This window comes from Perna viridis, chromosome 12, assembly GCF_037379345.1.
Source record: "Perna viridis isolate PV_CMFRI_1.1 ecotype Kerala chromosome 12, ASM3737934v1, whole genome shotgun sequence".
NCBI lineage: Eukaryota > Metazoa > Mollusca > Bivalvia > Mytilida > Mytilidae > Perna > Perna viridis.
In genome coordinates this window covers 14,366,286-14,380,246 of record NC_142456.1, presented here as the reverse complement: position 1 = coordinate 14,380,246, position 13,961 = coordinate 14,366,286, and the positions used below count along the sequence as shown (strand labels likewise).

Below are 13,961 nucleotides of genomic sequence, written 5' to 3'. Positions count from 1 at the left end.
CTTCTAATGATGTTTAGCTATTTACATTCGAGAACTGTTAATAGACGCTTAGATATCACTTTTTAAAGTTGAATCAATAGAAAAATACCCTTTTGTGATAGTTAAATTGTTTTGCTATTATGGTTTTTCCGGTTTTATGTTTCGTTATTCTTACAGGTTAAATAGCATGAAAAATTTCTTATGCATAACCACTAAACTTTTTTTTAAAATGTGTAATCATCTGTGAGCAATAAGCAAATATTTTGGACTTAGAGATATATGCTATACCTTATAATTAGACCACAAGAAGCGCGTTAGCTATATTTTTACCAGATCATTATACATTTCCCTCTTATCTGCTAATTTCATGCGATTAAGACCATTTCATAAAAAGAGGAATTTTCTGAATTTCATATATTTTCTACCATTTCACTTGCAATGGGCAATATTTCACTTCTTTTTCTGGTAACTTTCGATATCTATATCTTATAATGGATTAAACCTTACATTCATAATTTTGTAAATTTATTTATAAAAATTTCGAATGGGTTGATGGCGTTTAATGTAGATTGTTCAGCTTTTTATTCATAAATATCGCTTTTGTTAACATAACTTAAAAAGAGCTTTAGTCTTGCCTTAAGTAGCAGTCTTTAAAAAAAATCAGACAGGACTTGATTCATGCATGGCAGAAACCCATCTTCTCAATCAGAAGTAGTTACAGGCCATATAGTTAGTCTGGTTCTCATTCGGTCGTTGCACTTTTGAGATGAAAATTATGTAGATTAAGCATGAAATTTACTCTTTGGAAGAGTTGTCATTCTTGATTTACTAGCAGTTGGTTTAAAGTGGAGATGAATGAATGGATTTCACAAAAAAAGAAAAAAAAAAAAAAAAAAAAAAAAATGCAGTCTAATCTCAGGAAGGATTATATATCTTTTTTTGTAGAAAAACAGCATTTGTTGACCTTAAAAGCATCGTTTGCACGCCGGATTTTTTACCATTGACAGTGTCTGAATTTTATATGAGCTAGTTACTTAAAGTAATATACAGAAAAATGATTGATTGTTGGGGTTTAACTCCCGAGCAGCAATATTTCAGCTACATTCAAGCGATTATCAAGAAAAGGCAAATGATTTTACAACGAAAATGTCCTCGAATATTTATTAATGTGTTCTAATATCCCATTCCTGAAAAGGACTTTATTTTCTTTTTCTTTCCATCTTTTCCTGCTAAAGGCATGAAGGTCTACCTGCAACTTTCACCTAGTATGGCAGACAGTGGACTTTGCAAGGACAAACAGAGGCCTATGAAGGTAACTTAAATTATTCATTATTTCTGCGCAATATTTTCATGCATGTCAGTCTTTTGTACAACTATATATATATATATAGAAGGGTCTGGAAAATTCCCAACGATGTTAGAACTGTCAAATTTGCGAAGGGTCTGAAAAATTCCCAACTGTCCCGTACTACCATACATCGTGTACTAAGTTACACCCCTAGATTAATCCTACGAGGAGGAATCACCCGGCCAGCGAAAACTATATTTTATATAGTCTAGGGCGCTGGACTTAGTGCAGGCGGTGTTGCCATAGATGTCACAGCGGTACGAGTTCGAGTCCCGCGGAGGGAACGACCAAAAATTTGCTTCGCAAATTTGACAGTTCTAACATTGTTGGGAATTTTTCAGACCCTTCTGTAAGTTTACGTTACCTTCCCTGTATCAATTTGATCCGATGGAGCAGTGTAGAGAATAGAGTCGTCACATTGTGAGACGCTATATATATATATTAATATACAAAATATGTTCATAAATTAAAGGACCTTCATAATTGAAATTGTGATGTAGTTTCTAAAAGGTCAGGGTTCGTTTCAATACTGTTTTGGTAAAAACACGTGTGATTTTTCAACTATTTATACTGCTATTCCCCATACTCAGTTGAAATTCACACTCGAAAACTGATACATCGTTGTAATTCTAAAAAAATAAGGATTGCTCTTTTGCTTTTGTTCGTATGTGTTATTTTTGTTTTCTTATGCTCTCTGTTGTATATATCAATTTTCCATGTTTAGTCGTATTTTTTCTTGGATTACCTTCTCTGTACGAATCCTCATTCCCTTGATTCCCTTTCCATGTTTATTAATGAAAAATGTGCCCCGGCAGTGCAATTTGCGTCCAAATTAATTTCAGAAATAAGTCCTGACTGAGTGTATAACTGCCTTTATCTTATTGCACCAGTACTGTTTCTGCACTCTTATGGATAATTTTTTGAAATGGATGAAATTTAATATCCAGGTCCTGTAAGTCGTATCATATTATTATCATAATTCATTTTGTCTATTTCGGAACATTTTTCATCATTTTCGCATTGTTTACTTTATTTACATTATGATGCTCTGTTGAATTGATCACTTAAGTGTGAATTGTTTTTGATGGGATTCTTTTATGACTCGTATCGGGGAGCTGCATTATTGTAGCTAGACCGTTACCGGATTAAACTCACTTGCAATTTGACGTGTGCCGCTGGCGGAGCAGGGTATACTTACGTGACTGAGTGTATAACTGCCAGTATCTTATCGCACCAGTACTATTTCTGCACCTTTTATGGATATTTTTTTTTGAAATGACCGTCAATTTTGTTCCTTTGTTGTTCATTAAAGACCTATGGGTGGCCTTAGACTGACATTGTTTATGCCGGTAGGGCTGGGTTGCTAAATTGTCTCATTGACATATTCACCATATCCATTCTCGTTGTATATCCTTATTGTTCAGGGGTGTTTAATTTCATGTTTATTCCATCTTTTGCTGTTTAAGAAATGTGTGAATACATACAATGTTCACCAAGTATGGCAGACAGTGGACTTTGTAATGATTGCCAGAATTCTACGAAGATAACGTTTGTAATCAGACCACATTTCTAGCATGCCGTTTTTTTTCTTTTTTGTATTTCGCAAGTGTGTTAACATACATACAATCTTTTAAAAACTTAAATGGGGCTTTGAAATTGATATGGTAATATGGTCAATCGCTTCCTATATTAAGACAAGTTCCATACTAGATACATATGGTTTAAGATAAATTGTTTAAAATCATTTAGTTACTATCGAAATCAACCGGCACGGTCAAGAATCAAGATGTTTGAACGATGCTATATCACGGTAATAAAAAATACTAGATCCGAAAAAGTACCTTCACTACAAAGTACCTACAAAAAAATAGCGGAAAGGTCAGGTAATATGAAAAGAGAAATACGTCAAAATGTATTTTAGTGGAGAGCAAAAGTGTTTATTTGTCATCCATTCGATAATGGAGAAATATTATGAGCTGACTTGCTGAAACTTTGACAAGTGCATAGTTCTATTGTACATTGAAGTCGAAATTCCTTCAATAAAGCATTTTATTTTTAATTATGGCTCCAATAATCATTAACATAAATACATGTTCGCCTGTCACCGGCCAAAAAACCCTAAATAGTTTCAGGCTACTTAAAAGTAAAATGGAAGTTAAAAAGTTACCCATTATATTATTAAAATATTTGAATTCTGATCCACAAGATATTTTCTGTCGAATTTGAAGGACAGGTATTCCATTTGACATATGGGAATACTTATTGTTACAAACTGTGTTCCACTTTTGGCGGATCTGATTATAATTTTTGTATTATCTTGATTACTAGGACTACTTAAATTTGATCTACCCAATTAACTTGAAATTAAAGAGACAACTGGTACACCTTCTTCTGCTTCAAATCTTTACATTGACCAGTGTGTAGATGATACTGATGTTTAAAATCGAATCCTTAATTACGACAAACGTTTGTGATGATGATGGCTTTCCAATTGTAAACAAACATCTTAATTTAACCTTGAGGTCAAAGTCCAAAATCAAAAGTCAATAACCATGGCACGGACTGACCTACGGTCATGCAAAATATCAAAAACCTACACCAAAAGACAAAAAAGTGTTACAGACAGACAGACAGGTGGATGCACAGATGGACTGATTACTATAGGGTGTCCGCGGTGGGGCCATATTAAATAGTTATACATTTCTTTTCATTGGAGTACGTGGTATTTATTGTACATCTCAGAGATTGACAGCTTATAATTTCTAAAAGCCCTTTCTATCTATGTATATACTGTAGTAATGTTTTTGAATTCCAAAAGTTGCCTTTATGGGTTTATTTCACACACACGCACACACACACAAACACACTTCTTGGATTACATAATTAAAACTACTTAAGTTATTAAAGCTGTTGCACTTCTCAATGTCTATATTTTTTTATTGGTTTTGACAGAAACAAAATATTCATATCAAATAAATAACAACTCTCATGCAATACTTTAACATTAAATATCACAGAAATAATGAAAATAACCTTTCAAATCATATGATAAATGCATTAGAAATATTGTATTTTAACATCTCTATTTCAAATGCTGTAAATATCAACAGATGTATAAACAACTTCTTTATTTTTTATCACAAGTAAAACTTTCTTCAGAGTCCATGCAGAAAAAAAAACTACATATTAATAAAAAAAAGATGCATATAATTGTAGCTATAAGAGCTACTTGGCAGTAACTTTAAGGAAAAGAAACAAGTCACAAAAAATCATTAAATATAATACAGAGAAACCAAACCCCAAATATTATCAGAAAACCTTAGAAGTCAATCATTGTCACTTTAATACCCTGGGCAGTTGGAACAAAAAAAGAACTGAACCCTAAATAATAAAAGAACAGACCCCTATCACTATATAACCCCACTTATAAAGAGGTTTGGTTTTACACTGTAATATACTAATAGCTATATCTTTTACATGTCAATAACTTAACAAATAACATCCAATTGAAGCAGTTTATGAGGAACAAATGCTGATTAAATTAGGGGGCGGGATATATACATACCTTTAAATTTCCCTCTTATATAACTAGGTCTACCTTTGCAAATAAGAGGAAATATATACTTCTGAAAGTTCACTTTTTTGTCAGACCCATAGAATGGAGTATAGTATATTAAGTCATATCCTTTGGTACATGTGTGTGTTTAACTTGAACTTTTATGATATGACCCGATCTTAATGAAGAAAAAAACTTGAAGTGTGACAGACAGACAGACATGCACACTTATTAGTGGGGCATAAAAGATGTTTTTTTTGTTCCACTAATAAACCAATCACTATTTTTAAATTTCTAATCTCTAATGCCCGTTTTTACATATTTAGATATAAAACACCTACTGATAAGATTTCATTTTTGGCAGCAGATTTTATCTCGTTTAGTACAATATTCAACAACTAAAGTAAACATTTTAGATTGTACAGAAGCAAATTACTGGAAAATAATGGTAACAATTAAGGCACATATTTAACACTATTATAAGTATCACTGGTACATCTGACTGGTGGGACACTTAACGGCTAAGACATGACATATACTAAACCATTAAAAGGGGAGATAAATCTACACATAGCAAAATCTTTTTCCAGTTTACCAACACAAGTTCTGGTTCTAAATTTGTACAATATCACATATGTTACATTGAGAGTACAATGTTTCTTTTCTTGACATATTAGCGATGATATTGCTACAACAAATCGAATTAAAATTGTTGTGAAAACATTTTTTTCCTTTTCTCTTTAAACAAAGTACTGGTATGATAATAATATGCTTGTTTGTTCAAAACTCAGGAAAAAGCAACAATGAAAATAATGTCAAACAGGATAATACACATACAATGGTAACACCAATATTTCTAATCAATTTCAAAATTAAACATTCAGTGGCAATAAAAACAGAACTGACAATGTACTGTGCTCTAGTGATGATAATAATTGTACAGGCTTCCGTCCCTCCTCGTCAATTTAAATTCATTGTGTGGATTTCATTAATGAAAGCATCTATACCTAATCTTCCTCACCTTCTAAATACATCTTTCGTCGTTGTCGCCTACAAAATAAAATTATAGAGATTAACTGATGAAAGCAAAGAAACGTTTGGCAAAATCAGGATGTCAGTAGAGTATCAGTATTTGTTATGAAACTGGAGCAAGTTCTGAGTATCCTCTAGGAAATGTATGTAATTTATGCAATATTTCACTGATTGCAAATTCAGAAATTATTGCAGTGTTGTCATCATTGCAAAAAAAATGACTGTCTGAATTTCTCAATAATTACGGAACTTCTAACACTGCAGCTGAGTATTTCTAAAAATTGCAGGAATTTAAGTTGCATTTTTGCAAGAAATTTCAAATTTGCAATTATTTCTGAATTAACAGTTCTTAATTTGGTTTCATTTGCTAGTTTTCATAGGACTCAAATTAAACCTTCTTCCGAGGGTATGTAATAGGCAATCAACGCAACAGTGCTCTAGAATTTCAATTTCCCTTCAACCCCTGACAAGTGAAATATAGCACAGGAATCTTAAGTATATTTGTTCGTTTTTCATGCTGATTTCTGTTCTTGGGACAATTAATTTTAATCACAACTTTTCTGATTAAAAAATTCTAAAGCATTGCAGAAATTTTGTTGTGGCTAATGTGTAAGTATTTGTAAGAATCAGGCAAAATGGGAAAATCAGAAATATGCATGTCAAAAATCCACCGATCTAGTATCAATAGGCAACTATCTGACTTCTGCATGACTGGATTTGTTCAAAAAAAAAAAAAATTCAATACAATGTTAAAAATGAGATTTTTGACAGAGTTATCTGCTTTTGAAATGTTCATTTCCAGTCCATTTCAATGAAATTCTAACTCAATTTACCAAAATAATATGGAAAACCTTCTCTTATTTCCTTAATTTTGATGTTGCAAATGACAAATTAAACTTTCAAAATTGTTTTTTTCATACTATATTTCACTCACTGCGTAATTCTTACAGAGACTGATACTTAAGAGGCAAAACCATAAGAGAGAAAAAAGGGGTAGTAAATGTTTCATAAAGTAAAGATATATCACATAACATAAACCAAAACTACATTGTGACATTTAACAAAAAAGTGCATTATTATTTTGTAAGTGATATTTGCTCTGACTACATGTAAATCAAAGACATTTTCATGTGAAGCATAATGTGATACAACTAAAATGACAAACTTGAACATTCATAGTCATGTATCAATTAGGCCATAATTCATAAATGTTTAATAATATAACAATATTTCGAAACTATAACAAGCTTTTGTATCTGAAAGTTAACTTTAAATATTTGTATGTAAAGTCTAGACAATAATGTACGTTTCTTCTTCTCATTTCAAATATAAATTTCAGGAAAATATTAGGTAGCTTTAACAATTGCACTTACAGAAAAAAATATATATATATAAATCAGCACATTCTTTTTTTTATTTCAATTTAGAACCATCAGCCCTTATTATGCGTTTGAAGTAAAACTGTTGTACTACCCATACTGATATGAAAAAAAAAACCCCAAAAAAAACTGCTCTCCATTCATTAATGAAAAGAATGGCATAACAGATGACCTAAGTATTATAAATTTGTCCAAATCTGGAGTGGATTCTAGAACCAGTGTTACATATATTGAACTTTCATTAAACATAACAACTATCAGTTATTTCCCTTGTTTTGGCCTTTGTGCAAATCAAATAAAATAATAAGCTGAAAATAAAAACAAATGTAGTCACTATATACATATATGCTACACACACATGAAGCAAGCTAAGGTGCTTTAATACCTGATAAACAGTTCTGGTGTAAAATGGTCCCTGTACATTAGCAAAAATCAAATCAGTGACAAAGTCAACAACAATGTCTAGCATTGATCTGTCAAACATGGAGAAGTCTGGCTCAAGAGGACAATGAAGAACACAAACATAAACCACTCCCAAGTCAAAGAGGAGCAGTAGGTGTGATTGAAAAATTTCTTGTTTTAAAACAATTTTATCTACGGTATATTATGCCTAAGCCTCACCCACCCCCAATTCAGACCCTGGCTTTTCTCTTGTGCACCCCTCTTTCTGAAACCTGGAAAAAGGTCCTGTGTACTTTTGATATCATAAGTGAACCTTAAAATTTTTCCAGGTATAAAACAAGAATAAGTTAGCATCATCTGAACAAGTATCTTAATTCATTAAATAAAGTAAAAATATAATGGATTTTTGTACATAATCTAATTTAGCCTGCATTTCCAAGCCAGACAGTTTATAAATTGCACTGTATTAAAGTATAGAAAAAAGATCTGGACTGGGTTTCATAAAAAGTCTCACACTGAGATTTCTTGTGTCTCAAAACCTTGAGTTTTTCCTCAAATTTTCAGTTTCAAGCAATCTGATTGGTCAAACTCAGAGTTGAGTAAAGGTTTGAGGAAAATCTCAATTCGAGAATATTTATGAAATTGGGTCCAAATCATGTATAAAGTAAATCTCCCCATGTTTAAGTAATTTTAATATCCATACTCTTTTAAATAAAATATAAAGATACATTGAATTATGTTTTTTATAATGCAAATTAAAGAATCAAGTACACCTTTATTCCAAAGAAAAGATTTTATCTAGCCCACACTTTGTGTATAGTGATAATGTGCTATGGCAATAATTAGCACAAACTTTACCTTGTTTCTCTACAGATTCATTAGAAAAATAAAACAGTTCAAGATCATTCATCAATAAAATCACTTATATTAGTAAAAATTGCACAAATTTCTTTTTTATTGCACACATTGATTTGCTGACACTTGTAAAATGCAACAAATTTCATTAAGCACTGAGAATAAATAAAGCTTAAAGTAACATAGATACTGTCTGAGTGTGTTTGCAGAGTTAGAAATAGTAGCCTGCCCGCCAGCCCGAGACTGGCTATTTTTTGGCAGAGCTGGCTAATTTTAGCAAAAATCTATATAGCCATATAGTAAATGTATTGAAAAATTGTATTCATGACTGGCTAGAATTTGAGTGAGTTTCCTACCCAGGTGTTTGTGAATTCCCAAAATCAGTTCCTGAGAATGTAGAACTTTTAACCATTCCTTAAAAAAGGAACTGAGCATATACAAGTGTCTATCAATGTAAATGAAAGTCATACATCAAACCTGACAATAAATCAAAATATAACATAATTAAAAGTAAGGCCCAGGAGAGAAAATGGGGGTACTAACAAACACTGTAAAAAGTTAGCAAAAAAACCTTATATTTAATAGTTGATAAGATGAAAAAAATTTAACAATGCTTTAAGGGAATACATGTGTCAAGTAAGATTCAATTTGGAAAGAGAGAGAAATATTAACCTGACAATAAGTGTTATTTTTAGTTATTTATTACACAAAGAAGGAGCAAAACAACATTTGTAAGCGTAAAAGTTACCTGCTGTTCAAAAAAAGTTTCAGAAATGAATTACCCGTCTTGAGGGTCGTGTATTTTGAATAATCAGACTTACGTGGTCATAATGGGTTGTAATTTTGTTCTGGCACCAAATCTGTCTGTGTATTCTGAGTATGCTGGATATTTTCCTTTTCTTTGTGATATCTCTGCCTTTGTCTGATTTTGTATTGCTTCATATTCAGCTGTTGTTTTAGGTCGTATATTTTGTAAAATACCCGTTCTGTTCAATGGAACTGTGGAACCAAACCATGTCTGGGAATCTGCAATCAGTCCATAATGAAAATTTCTGATGAAAAAATGTTAAACCAATGTTTTACACTATGCTATACTGGCCAAATATTTGTCAATGATTATATACCTTAGATTAAAACTGCAGTAGTTATAGGTTAAACTCAGCAATAATAAACAATATAAATGCACGATAGGTCATTAAGCTGCATTTCATTTCTCACCTGTTTAAAAAAGCTTTTCATCAAGTTTAGACATTTAAAATAATGAAATTAACTGCATTTACATAATAATAAAAAGTAATTTCCGCTTGATTACATTAATAGCATGAAATTGAAATACTACAACTCACTAGGATTCCTCATTAAGTAATATCCCTCTCCTGGTCTGCCAAATTTACTATGTACAACTCCTGGACGATTTGTTGGGCTTCGTCTGTATAACTCTGTATTTACAAATCTATTTGGATCCTCTGCTTTATTGAAATGTTGAACAGTTCTCTCCCCTGAAAATAAATAACCCTACTATATAATGTTGATACACACTGAAATTTGATACAATGGGCATGCTTGATCTCTTAAGGCAACTTACAGTGTAGCAGTAGTTTTGCATGAGATCTGCATAAGGATTTATTACAGAATTGAAGTCAAACAAATAGTTTATTGGATTTTTTTTTTTAATATTGTTATACTCAGACAGGCATTTACTCATAACAGTTGTTGGCCATACAGCCTCACCCATCTTCAACATTTAGGGAGACAAGACATGTCTTAGGCAGAAAAAAAATAATGTGTTTCTGATCACCCCTCTAAAATTTTGTAGGGTCAGTAGGTAGGGATTTTTATTTCATTTTTTTTTAGTTTTGAAATGAAATAAGTGTAACACCAAACTCAGAATACCATTAAAAACAAATCTGCAAAGATTTAACATATAATTATAATAGACTTAGTCCATGACCTAAAGCACACTAACATATATATGTGTTTACATTTAATTCTAAATATAAACAGGCGAAGGAGGCGGTCTCACAGCTGCTGGCGTGAATTTATTTACCCATAAATCCATCACAAAATAACCATAAATAACTGGAAATCATTCATAAATGACTTGTAAAACAATCCATATAATAAATAGCAAAGTGGAAGTTATTTTTTCCGACTTTTTCCCAGACCTCAGAAATACATTGTAGTACTGTAAGTAGTCAAAAGATCATATTCTAAAGTAAGTCAGGCTACACCTTTTATGACATAGAAAACATTGTTTGGTACATGTATATTGATATTTTTACTGAAATATCAGAATTACAAGACTAAATGCTGATTAAAGAATTACATATGTGAATGCATAGAAATTAATTGTATTTTGTTTCCTACCAACTTTATCTGGGCCCCATCTTTGTGATGCACCCAGTCTGCTATTGTTATGATCACTAGGTGGATTTCTTTGCCATTGGCTATCAATCCAACAGAATGGTTGATTAAGATGACCTCTAAATAAATGTTCATTGGTACAAGTGGCATAACGATCTAACGTCCATCCAGAATCTGGGTACGGTTTTTCAGGTTTACTGTACATGAAAAATGCTTGTGGATCCTGAAAAGTAAACACAACATATTTGAAAAAGGCCAATACAGTTTTGAAATAAAAACAATTCTACCTTGTTTAGAAAAATTTGTATTACAAATGTACCATATAAACTTGAAATGAATAACATATATCATGTATAGTCCAAGTTTGTATGAACATTTTTGCATAACATGAGCAATTTTTATAAAAGAATTATCCTTGAAAATGTCAGGTAGTACCTACTATAAACTAAATTCACACCACTTTTATCTCTTTTAAGATATTACATATGATGTTAAAACTTGTCAAGGTAAAGCCTTGCAAAAGAAGTCCAAGTTTCCTTAACTGTGACCAGTGTAATGATTTACTGTAAACAAGAATTTGTTTGGGTTGTGATTTTCTAGGTCAAACATTTTGAGCAATTGTCTGGCATCATTGAAGGTCTAAAACAAATTAAGCAAGGAAAGTTTCACATTGGTTTAATTTTTGGAAATTTTCATAACTGCTATATATAACGAAAATTATTCCCAAGTAATTGATTAACAACGTGGTAATACCATACATACCTTCTTCAAGTTATTGATCTGCAAGTCTGTGAGTGTTGTGTAAGGATCCCTTGGGGTCCTAGGCTTTTTAGTAATCATATCTATTTCTGTTGTCATGATGGATACTAATATGAAATTATATAACAGAGAAGATGCATTAAATTTGATAAGACTGGGCTTTTTTTTTTTTTTATCAAAGTATGAGTCATTGACAGGTATGGGCAAAATTTGGAATTAATTTCATATTTTGTAAACTAGCTTGCATACATTTCATGAAACTAGATTTACAAATAAAGGTAAATGGCTCAATGGAATTGGACTCTTATAGAAATAAAAATGTTAAACAGTTATAACCATGAATGTTGTATGCAGAAAAATCATAAAGTACATGTAAACAGAGGAAGTTGTGCTCCAATTTGCATCATAACAAAATAAACAATAATTTTTTTAGTGCCCTTCTGTTCAGTATCACTTGAATTCTAATAAAAGTTACATATAAAACAGATCATTCTAACCCAACAACAAATATCCTTAATGTCTTATACAGAGTCACAGGAATTTTAAAGTACAGCATATGGTCAAACTCGTAAAACATTTACATTTGTAGCATTCCTTAATAGATTAATTGCAATACACCATGCCAATAGGCTAAGAATGATGTACACTCAGGCTTTAAAGAGCTGGACTGGGTGTCGGCACAGTTAAGACTTTCAACCTAAATACAAAAGTGAAACAGTTGGAGGTAATATATATAAACCACCAAATTTAAGTTCAGATATGATTCTTTTATGTGTTTAGTTCCATATTTATCAAAAAACAGTGATGATAGATTTTTTTTTAAGAAAATGCCTTCACTGGCTATTTTTTCCATAAATTATTTTAACAAATTTTCCTTGAATAAACCTTGAATATATTTTTATAGAAAAATGCCTTCACTGATTAATATTTCCATAGCATTTTAACCAATTTTCCTTGAATAGACCTTTTCAGAAACTGTTTGGCATTCTGGAATAGGCATTGTTAAAGACTTTTTCTGATTGGTCAATATGTATTTTACAAGTACACTGTGACAGAGTATTCAAGGGAACCAAGATTCTTGCGGAAATCAAAAGAATATAATCCAGGGACAAAGACCAGACATGGAAAACAGAAACACACAACAGAGAACATAAAATAACCAAAATAATACATACAAAGTAACAAAAGTAAATGAGCAACTCAAACTCCACTACGTCTAAATACTGGGAGCATGGAGCATGGACCAGGGCACAACCCTGTTTACAATGACAGAAGTTGAATTTCTTAATTGGTCCATTGAGCTACATGTATGTTCTATATAAAAATGTGATATCATCATACACTACTGTATTGGTCAAGAAGTAGTAATTGCCAGCAAGTTATTCTGGCCAACATATTTTTTATCCTCTCCTGTGATACAGATTTATGTTCACAGGTGCGTAGCTGCCGTTAGGCAAAAAAGCTTTTGCCTGCACTTAATTTTGCCATTTTTTTTTTTTGGAGATAAAATACATCCAGGAGAGGCATAAATGATGCTCTGAAACGCTATCTCATCGGAGCTTCAGGGGGGGGGGCTTTGCCCCCCCTGGACCTGCTGGGGGCCTTAAGCAGTCCCCAGACCCCCTGCCGTAATTTTGCCTACACTTCAATTTGGCCTCAGCTACACTCCTGGTCCAAAATTTCAGGAATATTGTTTATCAGATAGCTGATATTTCACTCTAAAAATAAGCTATCATACAACAATTTTCATAGAGGAATAGAACTTTGGTGAGCAGATTGGCAAGAATTGCTTCTGTCTTAAAAATGACGAGATCTACTCACTGACCAGTACTTGTGACTTGTCAAGGAGTAGCTCATGCAAGTAAGTAATTTCTGCCAACCCATTTCTCATCTTCCCCTGTGAGCAGATTGGCGTGAACTGCTTCTGTCTCATAAACGGCGAGACAGTATTGTCAGTAGGGCCTATAGCTATACTATAAGTATCAATTACAGTCTGCGAATCTGGGCAGCAGCGTCAGAGACAGTGGCACTGTCAAATGTTTGAACTTTGAATTCAACTTAACCATAAAATTACCACACAATTTGAAAATGTTAAATTATCATGGTATACTCCATCTAATATACACCTTATTATTGTTTTTTATCGGTAATATCCTAAAACTAAACCAGGACGGAAGCTAGCTGTTGCTACAACCATTCGTTGCGCCCTCTAGTGGAATATTTCATTGGTATGCCTAAAGCAATGAACTCAGGATGAAAATAATCCAATTTTGATATACTTATAAAA

General features: G+C 32.2%; 2 protein-coding genes across 3 annotated transcripts in view; one reads left to right on the top strand and one right to left on the bottom strand.

Annotated features, from left to right (window-relative positions):
- The first annotated feature begins 553 nt into the window (after positions 1-553).
- LOC148601316 (GMP synthase [glutamine-hydrolyzing]-like) overlaps positions 554-13,961 on the top strand; it is a 40,154-nt gene continuing 26,746 nt past the window's right edge. The window contains exon 1 of the mRNA XM_088555696.1: positions 554-1,291. The gene's annotated coding sequence lies outside the window, so the exon portion shown is untranslated. The remainder of the gene's footprint in view (positions 1,292-13,961) is intronic.
- On the bottom strand, positions 3,363-13,896 carry LOC148601317 (uncharacterized). Of its 2 annotated transcripts, XM_088555293.1 has the most exons (7): positions 13,801-13,896; positions 11,678-11,781; positions 10,919-11,138; positions 9,898-10,050; positions 9,373-9,577; positions 7,680-7,709; positions 3,363-5,933 (listed from the first exon to the last, which is right to left on the bottom strand). In XM_088555293.1, exons 2-7 carry the CDS (start codon positions 11,771-11,773, stop codon positions 5,891-5,893), a joined length of 747 nt encoding a protein of 248 aa, XP_088411419.1. In that variant the 5' UTR covers positions 11,774-11,781; positions 13,801-13,896; the 3' UTR covers positions 3,363-5,890. The 2 variants fall into 2 exon arrangements, with proteins under 2 accessions (XP_088411419.1, XP_088411420.1); XM_088555294.1 differs by lacking the exon at positions 7,680-7,709.